This window comes from Podarcis muralis, chromosome 14 (genome assembly GCF_964188315.1).
Source record: "Podarcis muralis chromosome 14, rPodMur119.hap1.1, whole genome shotgun sequence".
Taxonomy (NCBI): domain Eukaryota; kingdom Metazoa; phylum Chordata; class Lepidosauria; order Squamata; family Lacertidae; genus Podarcis; species Podarcis muralis.
In genome coordinates this window covers 49,026,140-49,041,328 of record NC_135668.1, presented here as the reverse complement: position 1 = coordinate 49,041,328, position 15,189 = coordinate 49,026,140, and the positions used below count along the sequence as shown (strand labels likewise).

At 48.9% G+C, this 15,189-nt stretch overlaps 1 protein-coding gene across 1 annotated transcript in view; it reads left to right on the top strand.

The window, feature by feature from the left end:
* Nucleotides 1-3,478: 3,478 nt before the first annotated feature.
* The window catches only part of LLGL1 (LLGL scribble cell polarity complex component 1), an 82,575-nt gene continuing 70,864 nt past the window's right edge, over nucleotides 3,479-15,189 (top strand). Inside the window, exon 1 of the mRNA XM_077918664.1 lies at nucleotides 3,479-3,895. Within this exon, the coding sequence (XP_077774790.1) occupies nucleotides 3,686-3,895 (210 nt within the window). The 5' untranslated portion in view covers nucleotides 3,479-3,685. The remainder of the gene's footprint in view (nucleotides 3,896-15,189) is intronic.

Genomic DNA, 15,189 nt, shown 5'->3' with positions numbered 1-15,189 from the left:
GGAGGTCTGGCTTGCCAGCTAAATCAGCTAAGTGCTACAAACGGTTGCCAAGATTTGTTTTCCTGGTAAGGCTCCTTCCCCTACGCTGGTGGCCTGTAGCAGGCAGAAGTTCAACAGGTTATGTATGCACTGTCTCCAGCTTTGCAGTGCTGGAGCCGGGCTGCGCCTGTCTCTGTGCTGCTGTGGTTGCCTACCTGAAATCGAATGATACTGTATATCTCAGCAAAGCGGTGAAGCTGTGTGCTTCCTCAGTCTGTGTTGATGAGCAACTTCAAGCCCCACCTTTATCTTTCAGACTTGGACCACCCAGCCCATCAAACAAAGGACAGTCTTCTGTGGTGTAATGGTGAAAGTGTCTGACTAGGACTTGGGAGACCAGGGTTCAAATCTCCACTCGGCCACGGAGCTCACTGGGCGCCAGCCTCGCAGCCTAACCTACCTCATAGGGTTGTTGTGGGGGATTAAATGAGGAAGAGAGAGAACCATGTTTGCCACCTGAAGCTCCTTGCAGGAAAAGGTGGAATATAGATGCAATGAATAAGACTGGACCGTCCTACCCCAAGCAAAAGGCTTGTAACCATTTGCACACTTATTTGCAAAGAAGCCCCATTTAACCCAGCGGGACTTCTTGGCACCCTGTGGCGGGATTTCCCCTAAGATATGTCCTGTTTCAAGGTGCCAGTCTTGTTTAACTCCTGAACCAGGCTTTTAAGAGAGAAACTCCTGCGTATTTTATCCAAGAGCAAAGGATTGTGCAAACATGTTGCATGTTTACTTGGAAATCAGTCTGACTGTATTCATTGGGATTGGCTCAAAGGCAAGAATGACTGTCCTTTTTTTTGGGGGGGGGGGAACCCTGCCCTATGCAGAGCCAGACTATTGGCTCCGTATTGTGTGCACCAGAGGCGAAATGGGGCTGGGCCGGAGTTGTGACGCTCATCTTTGTACAATAGGCAAGATTCAAGCCACATGAAAGCCAGGGCTTTTCTACAGGTGCCCACACCTAGCAAGAGGCACCATTCAATTTCAAAGGCACATTCCATTCCTGTGCACATGCCGAACCTTTAAAATGCATCCAAAGCACATCCTTTCCGCCAAATAATTCTGAGCGCTGCAGCTTTACCCCTCGCAGAGTTCCAGTTCCCAGCAACCTTTCACAAACTACAGCGCCCAGAATCCTTTGGGGGAACATACGTGCTTTAAATACATAGTGTGCGGACAGCCCAAAGCACTCAAGGAGGGGAGGGGAACAGGCTGGCTTGGAGAGCATTCCGGGGGCCAGGTAGAGAGCACCCTAGGGCCATATCTGGACTCTCCACCCTTTGTATATACTGACCAACTGCGTCTCTGCAAGGTTTTAGACCAGCAAACTTTTTCATCAGGGGTTCATCACTGTCCCTCAGACCTTGTGGGGGTTGGACTATATTTTGAAAAACATAAATACCCTGCAAGCTGGTCCTGCAGCTGACCTGGACCTGGAGGAGGAACGCATTCTGCACGCGCTCAGGAGTGTGTCTTGGCACTGCCCGCTCACCGGCATTGTTGACAAGCAGCAGCTGTTCCACTGGCCCGTCCGTGCAGAGCTCCCAGGTGGCATGCACCACGTGGGGACTGACCGAGCCTGGGGGGCCGCATCTGGCCCCTGGGCCTTAGTTTGCCGACCCCTGTTTTAGACAGAGGCTCTCACAGGCCGGGCTGGAGATGGCAGGACTTGAACCTGGAACCTCCCGTATACGCAAGCACATGTTCTGACGCTGAGCCACAGTCCTTCCTCTGCCCTGCCCAGTAGCAAAACAACTCCACACTCCAGAGATCTGGAACCTGCTCCTTTGACTCCCAGCTGGCTTTATCTGACGAATCTTGTTTATGAAAGCAATGCAGGATTACGCGGCAGACACGAAGAACCTGATTCAACCATTGCTCACTGCCAAAGTGCCGGATTGGCTGCTACATCCTGAAGGCCCAAACTTCCAGCGGGAGCTATTTCAGACGGACTTTATTGCAGGCTGCCTGGAGAACACTTTGTTACGGGTTCAGCATGCAGATGCCATAATACAGTGGTACCTCAGGTTACATATGCTTCAGGTTACATACGCTTCAGGTTACAGATTCCGCTAACCCAGAAATAGTGCTTCAGGTTAAGAACTTTGCTTCACAATGAGAACAAAAATCGTGCTCTGGCGGCGTTGCGGCAGCAGGAGGCCCCATTATCTAAAGTGGTGCTTCAGGTTAAGAACAGTTTCAGGTTAAGTATGGACCTCCGGAATGAATTAAGTACTTAACCCGAGGTACCACTGTATTTGCTGCTGAGTAAAAGTGAGCCTTCGGCAGAGGAGACAATCGATAAGCCCATTGCAAAGAAGTGGGCAACTGGTGGCCCTCAGGGCTAACCTGGCCACTGGAGCAGTTTCATTTACAATTTCCAGCACCCGTAACAAACTATGGTTCTGGAAGAACCGTATTTCAAGTGGCATAATTGTGCTTTGAATTTATGGTATGGATGTGGTTGTTTTAGTATTAATAGTAGAACCTCCAAGTGTCCCTATTTCCCAGGGACAGTTCCCAGATTGCAGAAGCCATCCCGGTTTCTGATTTGGTCCCGGAATGCCCCGCTTTTCCTTAGGACGCCCCTATTTTCACTGGAGAAATGTTGGAGGGTATGGAGTTATGCGACCCCCGAGCCAAGGAGCTAGGAAACTATGCAACCTTCAGAAGACATTTGAAGACAGCCCTGTATAGGAAGGTGTTTTTTTTAATGTTTAATGTTTTTATATATCTTTGAAGCTGCCTAGAGTGGTTGGGCAACCAAACAAGATGGGCAGGGTATAAATATTATTATTATTATTGAATAAGATGTCCCTATTTTCACTGCAGAAATGCTGGAGGGTATGGAGTTATGCGACCACTGAGCCAAGGAGATAAGTAATTATACAAGTTTCAGAAAACATCTGAAGGCAGTCCTGTTCAGGGAAGTTTTAAAATGTTTAATACTTTATTATATTTATGTATATATTGGAAGCTGCCTAGAGCAGCTGGCGCCACCCAGTCAGATGAGAGGGATATAAATATTGTTATTCTTATCAGTGCTTTGTTTTTTCCCCTGGGGGTACTCAGGGGCACGCAGTACCGGCACCGGTTTCCCCTAGAAGAAAAGCACCGGTTAAAATGTGGCATTTACTGTAAGCATTTCATGGTGAGTCCCGGCACCCCTCTTTTTCTAGAAGCACAGATTTTTATTTTTATTATCATTTTATTATCATCATAGGACATCCCTATTTTCACTGGATAAATGTTGGGGCTCGTCTGTACGCAACTTGATCTGCAAACAAGCCACACCCACCCACCCAAAAAACCCTCCCAACTTTTTTATATAAAAAAACTACATTTCCCAGCAGGCTTCGGTCCCGCCGCGCAGGCGCAGAGAGGCGGCGCGGGAGGGGTTCAGAGCAGCTGGCGAGCAGCCGCCCGGCCTTCCTTCGTCTGCTTTCCTCTGGGTCTCTCTCTCTCTCTCTCCCTCCAAGCCCATTGTCCAGCCGAGCTGCCCGCGGGGTCTCCTCTGATTGGCTGCGGCGGGCGTCGCTCGGGCGCCCCCTCCCCTGCCTGCCTCCCTCGCGCCCTCCCCGGCGGACCAGCCCTCTCTGCGCTGTTGCAACCTGGGCGCATCTGCCGCGCTCGCTCCTGCTGGATGCGGAGGGCGCCGCTGCCGCCGCTGCTGCCGCCGCCGCCGCCTCTGCTGCATGGGGGAAGCGCCGCCCGCGCGGCATTGTTCCCCCCTCGGCCCAGAGCCCCCCCGCCGCCGCCCCCCCCGGGCAAGATGATGAAGTTTCGCTTCCGCCGCCAGGGCCACGACCCCCAGCGGGAGAAGATCAAGCAGGACCTCTTCGCCTTCAACAAGGTAGAGACCCGAAAGACCCCCCCACCCCACCCATCCACGACCGATAGCCAGGGGTGCCTGGCCAGAGCTCCCCCCTCCCTCCCCCCCAAATGGGGCTGGGGTCCGCCTCGCTCGCCCCGCAACTTTTGCAAGCGGTCTCGGCCCTCTGCTGAAATGGGGTGGTGGTCCTCATCTCCCTGGGCTCAAATGACTTCAGTCTCTTTATTTTTTCCCCCTGGGTGGGGGTCCTCCCTGCCTCTTGGAAGCAGCGAGAGGAAGAACTGGGGGGTGTTTTATGATTTATTTCTTTGGGTGGAGGTCAGTTCTGTTGGTCACAGCTTGGTGTTTGGGAAACACCCCCCCTCTCAAAAAAACAAACCCCCAGAGTCTTTGGTGGTGCACATCAGTTTGGGGCGTCTTTTGGAAGCGGGGCTGTGTATTTGTGACCCACTTTTGTTGGTCACAGCTAGGTGTTTGGGAAACACCCCCCCAAACAACAATAACCCCGAGTGTGTCTTTGGTGGTGCACATCAGTTTGGGGCGTCTTTTGGAAGCGGGGTTGTGTATTTGTGACCCACTTTTGGGGGGAGGGGAGAGAGATTTCCCCCTGGGGAAGTAGCAATATTGGGGTGAGGGGCCAGCCCAACAAGCCATCCTTTGAAAATGGGGTGTGGGTGCCCGGTTTAGCTACCCCGCTTTTTGAAAGGCAGTGTTTGGGGCAGGCTGGTTGCTAGCTAACTTAAGAGTGGTGTGTGTGGGTTTGCACCTTCCCTCTCTGGGAGAGGAGAGAGAGAGAGAGAAATGTTTGAATGGAAACAGCTGCACCCCCCTTATACCTCTCCCCCCCCCCCAAATAATCTCATTTGCATCTGGATAAGGTGCTCTTGTAAGACAATGGAGCTTCTCCCTTTGAAGTGCAAACAGTTCCCAAAAGTAAGGACCAGGATGGATATCAGTGGTTGGGGGTTTTTTTGGGTGCGTGTTATGTGAAAAGAAGAGTCAGGTTAAAGAAGAAAGAATGGATGGGACACTTTTGTGGAGGAAATTTTGCTCTCCTTGGCGTGGAAGGAATTGCCAGAGGGGTCTCCCCTTTGGTGCAATTCGGGAACACCCAACAAAGACTCCGGATGGCACCTTGCAATTGTTTTGTGTGTGTTCCTGTGTGAGCACAGATTTCCTTTCCTCCCACGCTCACCCCCGGCAAAGATTAGGGTGCCTCTTCTTCTTCCTCCTCCTCCTCCTCCGAATGGGAGGAGTTGGCCAAAGAATGGATCTGCTTCTTGTTCCTTTTAAATGCCATTTATTTACTTCATGTTGCAAATACCACCATCCTTGCTTCAGCAGAGCTCCGGGAGTGTGATGTTGAGTTCGTATAGGAGAGAATGGTGTGTGTGTATTTGTAGACTTGGCAGGAGTTGTTCGCCGCACTGCTGGGTTGCATTTCATGCAAAATATCCCCTCCCTCCCACTGCACCCCACCACCCCTTCTCTCCTAGTCTCTAAAGATTGGTCTGGGATGAGAGAGGATTAAAAACAAAATCTTATTTCTGCCTCTCTCTCCTCTTCCCCTCCCTCCTCCCTTTTTTTATACTTTGCAGACCTAAATGATGCTTAATGCTTTGTAAACGGCTCCCTGCCTTTTCACCACCATTTGTCCTGCCCTCTGATTTTGGTCCAGGGAGAAACTGGGGGTTGGATTTGCTCTCTCCCTCCCCCCTTTGAGATGCTGTGGGGTTTCTCCCTTCCCCTCCCCTTGGCACCTGCAGTAACACACACAAACCCTTTAACATCTTCCTTATACAAGGATGGAAGCAATAAAACTCTTGCAAGGATAGTTCGTTGCAGTTCTGGGAAGCCAAACTTCCAAAAAGAATTAAGGTTCTTTTTGCAGTAAGTCTGCTGAAAAGCCCTTTGTGCGTGTGTGTGTCTTGTGGGTTTTAAAAAGCAGAATCTTTCCTCCTATTTAAATGACTTTCTCTCTCTCCCTCCCAACATCCTAATTCCTCCTTCGACTCTTTAAGTAAGACATCCATTGTATCTTGGAAGTTCACATTTTGAACTGTGTAGCCCTGGTTTCAGTGCTAAATACGCAGGAAGTGTGAAGAAACTGTACTCTGCTACCCTAGCTTTCCTGGAATTTTGACTTTTAATTTTGCACACCGCTCAGCTTTGTATGTGACACATGAGTTGTGCTTCCTTTTAAAGGAAATTTTACAGAATGTTTCATTATTATTATTAGTAAAACCATTGGATTTTTGTTACATTTAAGTGGATTTTTAAAACCCCCAAATAAATAAGAAGTAACAATTGCTTCTGATTGCAGGGATGGGGGGCTCCACACCCCTCCAGATGTTGGGCCTCTCATTCCCATCACCAGCCCTGATCGCTAGCCGTGCTGGCAGAGGCTGATGGGAGTTGTAGTCCAACAACACCGGGAGGGCCAAGTGTCCGCTTCCCCCGACTTAAGGGCCGGGAAGGGGAAAATGCTGTTCTCAATTTTATCTGCAAGCTGCCTTGGCTTCCTGTCAGGGTGGGGATATAAATAAATATATGATAATAATTAGATCATCTGGGGATCATGGATCTTCCAGCGGTTATGCCTGGGGTTCTTGCCCACCTTGTGGCGTAAATATTTGCATGCTCACTTGCAAATACCACCCGTAAGACTTGGGAACAAGCAGGGGTCATACAGGCCCCTTCTCTTTTAAAAATGCTAAATTATTCCCAGGCCTGCTAGCTTATAGGCTGTTAATAATTGCGCCAAACGACACAAATAAAGGCCAAGTTGGTTTTATAAGACAGAAGTCTGTTGCGCTCCTTATCGGGCGACCTCTCAATATTCTTTATTGGGTCCAACATTGTTCAGAACCAATGACCGTTCTAGCTTTAGATGCTGTCAAGGCATTTGATCGCCTTAAATTGGCAATACCTCTTTACTGTTCATTTGGTATAAGTGAATCCTGCAGTATTCATTCATTCATTCAAGATCCTGCGGTCTTCCTTTCTTTTCGCCGTATTCCAAAAAGCCATATCTAGGCCGGGGTGTCCGTTTCCGGTGGGTTTTATTACCTAGTTGCGCAGGAAACCGCCTTATCTCATTTATTTGCTTAGTAAATTTCATTCTGGGGTCGGAACTAAGCACTTTCCCCCCGATCATTTTATCCTCACGACAACCCTGTGAGGTAGGTTAGGCTGAGAGTGAGTGACCGGCCCCTGAGGTCACCTAGTGAGTTTGACGTCTGAGTGGAGATTTGAACCCAGGTCTTCCGGGCCCTAGTCCAGCACTTTCACCGCAGCAACACCACCCCTGGCTCTCTCTGTATCAAGCCGCCATTGCCCGCACTGGCTGGCAGCAGCTCCTGCAGGCGTTTTAGGCAGGTCTTTATTTATTATCTTTTCAAAACTTATTTATTGATACTTATTCACAAAAATACATGACCATTACAAAGTATCTTTTTGTAATAAAGAGAAAACAGCTACTTAGTCTAAAAAAGAGAGAGGTCAGAAAAGAGAGACCTGAGAAAGATGGAGAACAGCGGGAGAAAGGGCGAGAAAAAAACTAAAGAAATATAGAAAGAATAAAAGGACTTCTGGCTCTCTGTCCTGCAGCTACATATAATATTCATTCCTTAAAATCCAAGCATTCTGTCTTCTATAAACGATTATTTTTTCAGCCTTCAAATCCCGATATTACTTGGATGAACTTGAATGAACTTAGGTGGGGCTGGAAAGGTGTTGAGAATCAAACCTGGGGTCTCTGGCAGTTGCTGTAGTGCAGGAGTCAGCAAACTTTTTCAGCAGGGGGCCGGTCCACTGTCCCTCAGACCTTGTGGGGGGCTGGACTATATTTTGGAAAAGAAAAAAGAACGAATTCCTATGCCCCACAAATAACCCAGAGATGCATTTTAAATAAAAGCACACATTCTACCCATGTAGAAACACACTGATTCCTGGACCGTCTGCGGGCCGGATCCGGCCCCCGGGCCTTAGTTTGCTTACCCATGCTCTAGTCTAGCGCCACTGAGCTAGAGCAGTGGTTCGTTTACTCGCCTGAACTCCCAACTGGGCAACAAAGAGATCAAACCTCACTGTTCTTCTGCTTCACATCTCAAGCTCTGTCTGTTTCCAAGGGGAGGCTTTCGTCCCTCAATCCTTGATTTACAGTCTGTCTTTATCTTCCTTCTTTTGGTCTTCTTTGTTGTGCAGGCTTGATGAGTCTGCTGGCTGCCTCTGCTTGACTGTTTCAGTGCCTGAGTTAGGAGCCGGGGGAGAATTTAGCTTAACTGCGTCAAGCTGGTATCCCAGGCGCATCAATGTGCTTATGCTCTCTAGGTAAATATCTCGCAATCTCTTCTACCTTTGTGTCTACTTCTGTGTTCTGCCCTCCTGTATTTGCAGAGGATTTCGGAGCAGAGAAAGGCAGAGGGATATTAACTGTTTCAGGTTAACACTGAGTGCTGCATTTTCCATGGGAAATTTCCTCTCTTATCTCCTCTTTCCCCACCCCCCAATTCCCCCCTAAATTTCCTGATTTAGGGATGTGATGATAAGATTTCTCCCTTCTTGCATGAGGAAGAAACCGGGCATATTCCTGAAATGATTTTGCACCTGGGCTGGAAAATGCAAAATGCGCTGGGAATTTTTTATCTTGCCCTTCCTCCACAGCGCTCATGAGGGCATGCCCAGTTCTCTTCTCCCTTCATTTATGCTCGCAGTAACCTCCTGCAAGATAGGGTAATCTAGACAGTGGCTGGCCCATAGTTGCCTGACGATCTTCACAGCTGCGTGAGGATTCGAACCCAAGTCTCTCCAGTCCTAGTCTGACCACTGCATGCCACCACTGATAAGCTGTGTGGCTTGACCATTTCTTGCAAGGGAAGAATAAGTCCGTGATAAGTCCCTCTCTCATCATGCTATATTAATAATAATAATAATAGTAATAATAATGCCAAATGATTTCTCTTGTTTAAGGCCTCTACTCTTCTGTCTCTAACATAGCCTTGGATGTAAGAATTTATAAGGCAAAGCGATGGCAAAATCTCCAACCCAAGAAAAGTTTCACCTGTTAAATGCACAAGAAGCAAACTGTTTTATTTTTTAAAAGGTGGCAGGCAAACCTTACTTTTTTGCAGGTCTCTGAATCCTCCTGCATTTTTCTCTCTTTCTGTTTTGAACTTTGGCAAGGGAGGCAAAGCTTATTTAATTTGGATAGGCCCCCTGACTGGTCCCACGGGGAGGGGCTGCTTCTTCGGCATAAACATCTGTGTGGCGAGGAGAGCAGGCAGATGGCCCAGTGATGGAGGACAATGAGCTCTTCTTAATTTGGAGGCTCTGGGGGCCTCTCTGCGCATAAATTTAATCCTGGGTATGTGAGGTGACATGATAGAAGTTCATAAACGGAGGAGGCGGGGAGATGGAAGTTTTTCTCCCTCTCTCCTAACACCAGAACTCCGGGGGCATCCGAAGCACAGCTGAATGTTGGACGATTTGGGGCAGATAAAAACTGTGGAACTCCCTCCCACTTGAGGCAGAGATGGCCGCCAACTTGAATGGCTTTAAAAGAGAATTGGACCAATTCAGAGGGCTGTCGAGGACGGCTATGTTCTGAGCTCCAAAGTCAGAGGCAGTGGTGCTTCTGAATACCAGTTGCTGGAAACCACAGGAGGGAAGAGTTGTTCTTGCATTTGAATTTTATTTATTTACTATTTTTTATTCATTAGATTTATATACCGCCCTTCGGCACAAGATCTCCGGGTCGTTTGCAGGATAAAATACAAGATAAAAATACAAGTACAGTGGTACCTCTGGTTGCAGATGGGATCCGTTCCGAAGCTTTGGTCGGATCCTGAGGTTTCTGCCACCGGAGGTGCCTGTTCTGCATGCGACATGATAGAGCACTGCTGTGCATGCGCACGGCATGATAGAGCATTACAGTCATACCTCGTGTTGCGTTTGCTTCAGGTTGAGCGTTTTTAGGTTGCGACCCGCAAGTACTGGAAAGGGTTACTTTCAGGTTTCACCACTTGCGCATGCGCAGACACTCAAAATGACGTCACACGCATGCGCAGAAGAGGCAAATTGCGAGACGCAGGTTGCGTTCTGCTCAGGTTGCGAACGGGGCTCTGGAATGTATCCTGTTCGCAACCAGAGGTACCACTGTACTGCGCATGCACGCGTGACGAACCCCAGAAATATACTTCTGGGTTTGCTGCGTGCATATCCCAAAGGATACGTAACAAGAGGGTCACGTAAGTAGAGGTGCCACTGTAAATACAGTGCTACCTTGGGTTACATACGCTTCAGGTTCAGACGCTTCAGGTTACAGACTCCACTAACCCAGAAATAGTACCTCGGGTTAAGAACTTTGCTTCAGGACGAGAACAGAAATCGTGCTCCGACGGTGCAGCGGCAGTGGGAGGCCCCATTAGCTAAAGTGGTGCTTCAGGTTAAGAACAGTTTCAGGTTAAGAATGGACTTCCAGAACGAATTAAGTACTTAACCCGAGGTACCACTGTAGTTAAAAACGAAAGCGACAAAACAATAACCTCTGCTTCTCGCAAACACATTTAAAAGGCTGCAGAATATTAACCAGCTGTTTGGCCCCTGGATGCTGGTCCAAATGAGCCATGGGCCTGATCCACACGGCTCTTACGTACTTTAAGACGTTCAGTGTGGATGCAACCAGGAAGGGGTGTCTGCAGACGTGGATCAGGCAACCTTTTTGCTCCAAGGGCCGCATGGAAGCAGTCTGGGGGGCCACACAGCAGTGTGTGTGGCTGGGGTCTACAGTCTCCTTGCCCTGTTCACTCCTGAACACACACAAACAAACAAACATACTCTCTGCATAGACAGAAACATGATTTTGCCCTTCCCATACGCTGACGCCAACCCCCATGCCAACTGCGTTCAGATCAGTAAGAGTAGAAGCTTTGACTTTGCCCTTCTGACAATCCCCATGCAGCCAAGCTTTCTGTGCTGGTGTTGCTCAGCTGTGGAAGACCAGTGACCTTTCCCCAGTTACTGGCTGATCTCCTGGGGTGGGTGGGAGGGGGTGGAGGCTCCCCAGATCCTGGTGGGCTGCACAGAGAGTGCCTGTATGTTGCTCACATGTGGCAGGAAATATTAATTTTGGGAGGTAGGATGGGTTGCGGCTTTTCCAATGTGGGCAGCAATGCTGTCGGGAAGGCATGCTCATCGTGCAATCCTATGTGTGTGTTCTTCCGGAAATGGTGATGTCTGGTTTCTAGGACAATTTCGAATCTGGGGAGCAGGGAAAAACCGAAGGGCAAAGATTAGGTTTGGGGCACAGGCCGAAGAGGCAGCAGGGAAGAATTGGGCGGGTTCCTTTGGAAAGAACAGAATCTTTGGGTGGGTGAACAGAGTTAAAGGTAAAGGGACCCCTGACCGTTAGGTCCAGTCGTGGCTGACTCTGGGATTGCAGTGCTCATCTCATTTTACTGGCCGAGGGAGCCGGTGTACAGCTTCCAGGTGATGTGGCCAGCATGACTAAGCCGCTTCTGGCGAACCAGAGCAGCGCACGGAAATGCCGTTTACCTTCCTGCCGGAGTGGTACCTGTTTATCTACTTGTACTTTGATGTGCTTTCGAACTGCTAGATTGGCAGGAGCAGGGACCGAGCAACAGGAGCTCACCCCGTCGCGGGGATTTGAGCTTTGAAGGACGAGCTCTGAGTAAAGGTAAAGGGACCCCTGACCATTAGGTCCAGTCGTGGCCGACTCTGGGGTTGTGGCGCTCATCTCGCTTTATTGGCCGAGGGAGCCAGCGTTTGTCCGCAGACAGCTTCCGGGTCATGTGGCCAGTATGACTAAGCCGCTTCTGGTGAACCAGAGCAGCGCACGGAAACACCGTTTACCTTCCTGTCGGAGCGGTACCTATTTATCTACTTGCACTTTGACGTGCTTTCAAACTTCTAGGTTGGCAGGAAAGCTCTGAGTATAGAGATGGGCAATTCTGTGTTTGCTGATTGCATTTATATTCTGCCTTTTCTCCAAGTTGCTCAGGGTGACGTAGGGGGATCTCTTCCCTTACGTCATCCTCTCAACACCCCTGGAGGTGCGGGTAGCATAAGTTGATGGATGGTGGCTGGTTCAAGGAGTGGAGATCTGAACTCCAATCTTTCCCAGGTCCCAGTCTGACACCTTAACCCAGTGGCTCTCAAACCTTTTTCTCTGGGCTAAACTTTCAGAATAAAAAATTCTAAAATTTGCACTACATCAAATCTCATACAGTCGTCCCTTGGGTCTCGAACGCCTTGGCTCCTGAACAAATCGGCTCCTGGACAATCGAAACCCAGAAGTGAGTCTTCTGGTTTTCGAACGATTTTTGAAAGCCAAACATCATTTGGGGTTTCCATGGCTTCTGATTGGCTGCAGGAGCTTCCTGCAGCCAATCCGTACCCGCAATTTGGTTTCTGAACATTTTGGAAGTCGAGCGGACTTCCGGAATGGATTATGTTCAACTTCCAAGGTACGACTGTATTGGTAAGGAATACACTGGAGAACAAAAAGGAACAGGCACCTAGCGGTGCTTGATTTATAATGTAGGATAGAACTACTTTATAACATGATCATAGGACATGCAGAAGATATAAAACAATGCAGCTACGTAAGAACATGAGTCATTCCCAAGATATAATTATAAATGAGCTGCTTGCCTATGTGCCTTAAGTTTGTGTACAAACTCAGCGAGAGGCGTGGGCTTGATTTTGCCGGGTGATCTCATTCCTGCAAGGTCTAATTGGAGGCAAACAAACTCTCATCTCCTCATCCACACCAAGAAGCCTTTCTCTTTTCTGTTCTTTCATATTTGTCAGAGTTGACAATTGCTGTTCACAACAACATGCCGTGGAGAACTGCAGAAGAAGAGCCAGTGCTCTGGAATATCTAGCCGTATTCCGCAAATTAAAAGAAATGTTTTGATACTGTGGCTCATTTGGTTAGAGCGTGGGGCTGATAATGCCAAGGTTGCAGGTTCGATCCCCGGATGGGACAGCTGCGTATTCTCGCAATGCAGGGGGTTGGACTAGATCAGGTATCCCCAAACTCAGCCCTCCAGCTGTTTTGGGACTACAACTCCCATCATCCCTAGCTAACAGGACCAGTGGTCAGGGATGATGGGAATTGTAGTCCCAACACAGCTGGAGGGTTGGGTTTGGGGAAGTCTGGACTAGATGATTCTTAGGGTCCCGTCCAACTCTGTGACTCTATACTACACTGCACTGCACTGCACTGCACTGCACTGCACTGCACTGCACTGAAATGTTTAAATGATTCTTGGATTGTCCCTGAACCTTCTTGCCACATTGCCAACCTCTCCTGCCACACCAGTGTGGCGCGCCACACCTTTTGAGAACCACTGCTCTAACCACCAAACTGCTGGAGCGGTTCATGGTGTTTAGGAAGCCAGCGGAGGGAATTGAGAAGGAGGCATTGCCTGTCCTGAGCTGAAATGCATAATAATAATAATAATAATAATAATAATAATAATAATAATAATAATTTTTTATTTATACCCTGTCCTTCCTGGTTCAAAAACCGGGCTCAGGGCAGCTAACAACAAAAAAAAACAATTTAAAACACTTTAAAACACTTAATTATAAAAACAACATAAAATACAATATAAAAACATGAATGACAATAAAATTCAAAAATCAAAAATCAATTAGATAATCCTCAGGGCTAGCTGGCTGAATTGGTCCTACTTGGGCCAGTGAGGAGGCCAGGGGAGAATTAGCTGTGGGGTCTCAGAGTGGGTGATCTTCATAAAAGGGGAGGGGGAGGGAAGAGAAGGGAAATAAAAGATCAGGCTGAATTCAAATTAAAGGCTAGGCGGAATAGCTCTGTCTTACAGGCCCGACAGAAGGAGATTAAATCCTGAAGGGCCCTAGTCTCATGGGTCAGAGCATTCCACCAGGTCGGAGCCATCACTGAAAAGGCCCAGGTCCTGGTGGAGGATAGTTTGACTTCCTTAGGGCCTGGGACCTCTAAACTATGGTTATTCATGGACCTTAAGGTCCTCTGCCCTACCTCCCTATCTCTCTGTTGCTGCTTCTCCGATCAAGTTTGGGGGAGGCTGGATCTCAGAAGCAACATCCAAACGTTCTCAGGCACCCCGTCTCATTCAGACATCCCCAGGCTGTGTGCTGAGGAAGAATTGGTGGTGCCCTAGGAGAGCAAAAACTAGTTTAAAGAATGTGTGAGGCCCAAGTGCCCAGACCCAGAAGAGCTTTCCCGAGGTTGCTCTCTTGTTCTGCCCTGATGGATAAATTCCTGGCATCCCACCCTTGCCTTGGGGGTTGAGCGCATTGTTCAGTTCTATTGAGGCAGGGATGCAGCAGGGTTACCTGCTGAAATCGGGGCAATAGGTGTCTCCAGCCCATAATTCCGTTTCCTGCAGTGCCCAACAAGGTGCTTCCTGCGAAATGCAGTTGAGAGGCAGAATGCCTCTGGTCTTGGAGGTTCCGCTTAGCCAGGGGTCAGCAAACTTTTTCAACAGGGGGCCGATCCACTGTCCCTCAGACCTTGTGGGGGGCCGGACTAGATTTTTTTTGGGGGGGGGAATGAACTCATGTAAAAACACTAGGCAGGCCCCACAAATAACCCAGAGATGCATTTTAAATAAAAGGACACATTCTACTCATGTAAAAACACGCTCATTCCTGGACCTTCCGCGGGCCGGATTGAGAAGGCGATTGGGCCGGATCCGGCCCCCGGGCCTTAGTTTGCCTACCCATACGCTTAGCCACCCATAAAGAAGGCTGGTCGCCGAATAATTGATGCTTTTGAATTATGGTGCTGGAGGAGACTCTTGAGAGTCCCATGGACTGCAAGAAGATCAAACCTCTCCATTCTTAAGGAAATTAGCCCTGAGTGCTCACTGGAAGGACAGATCGTGAAGCTGAGGCTCCAATACTTTGGCCACCTCCTGAGAAGAGAAGACTCCCTGGAAAAGACCCTGATGTTGGGAAAGATGGAGGGCACAAGGAGAAGGGGACGACAGAGGACGAGATGGTTGGATAGTGTTCTGGAAGCTACAAACATGAGTTTGACCAAACTGTGGGAGACAGTGGAAGACAGGAGTGCCTGGCGTGCTCTGGTCCATCGGGTCACGAAGAGTCAGACACAGCTAAACAACAACAACAACGCTTCGCCATCATGGCTAATCAGTGTCTGTGCTGTGGGAAGCTGCCTTGACGCTGAGCCAGGCACATTGGTCCATCACTGCCTGGCAGCAGCTGACCAGGGTTTCAGGCGGGGGATATTCTGGGGATTCGAACCTGAGACTGCATTTCCTGCC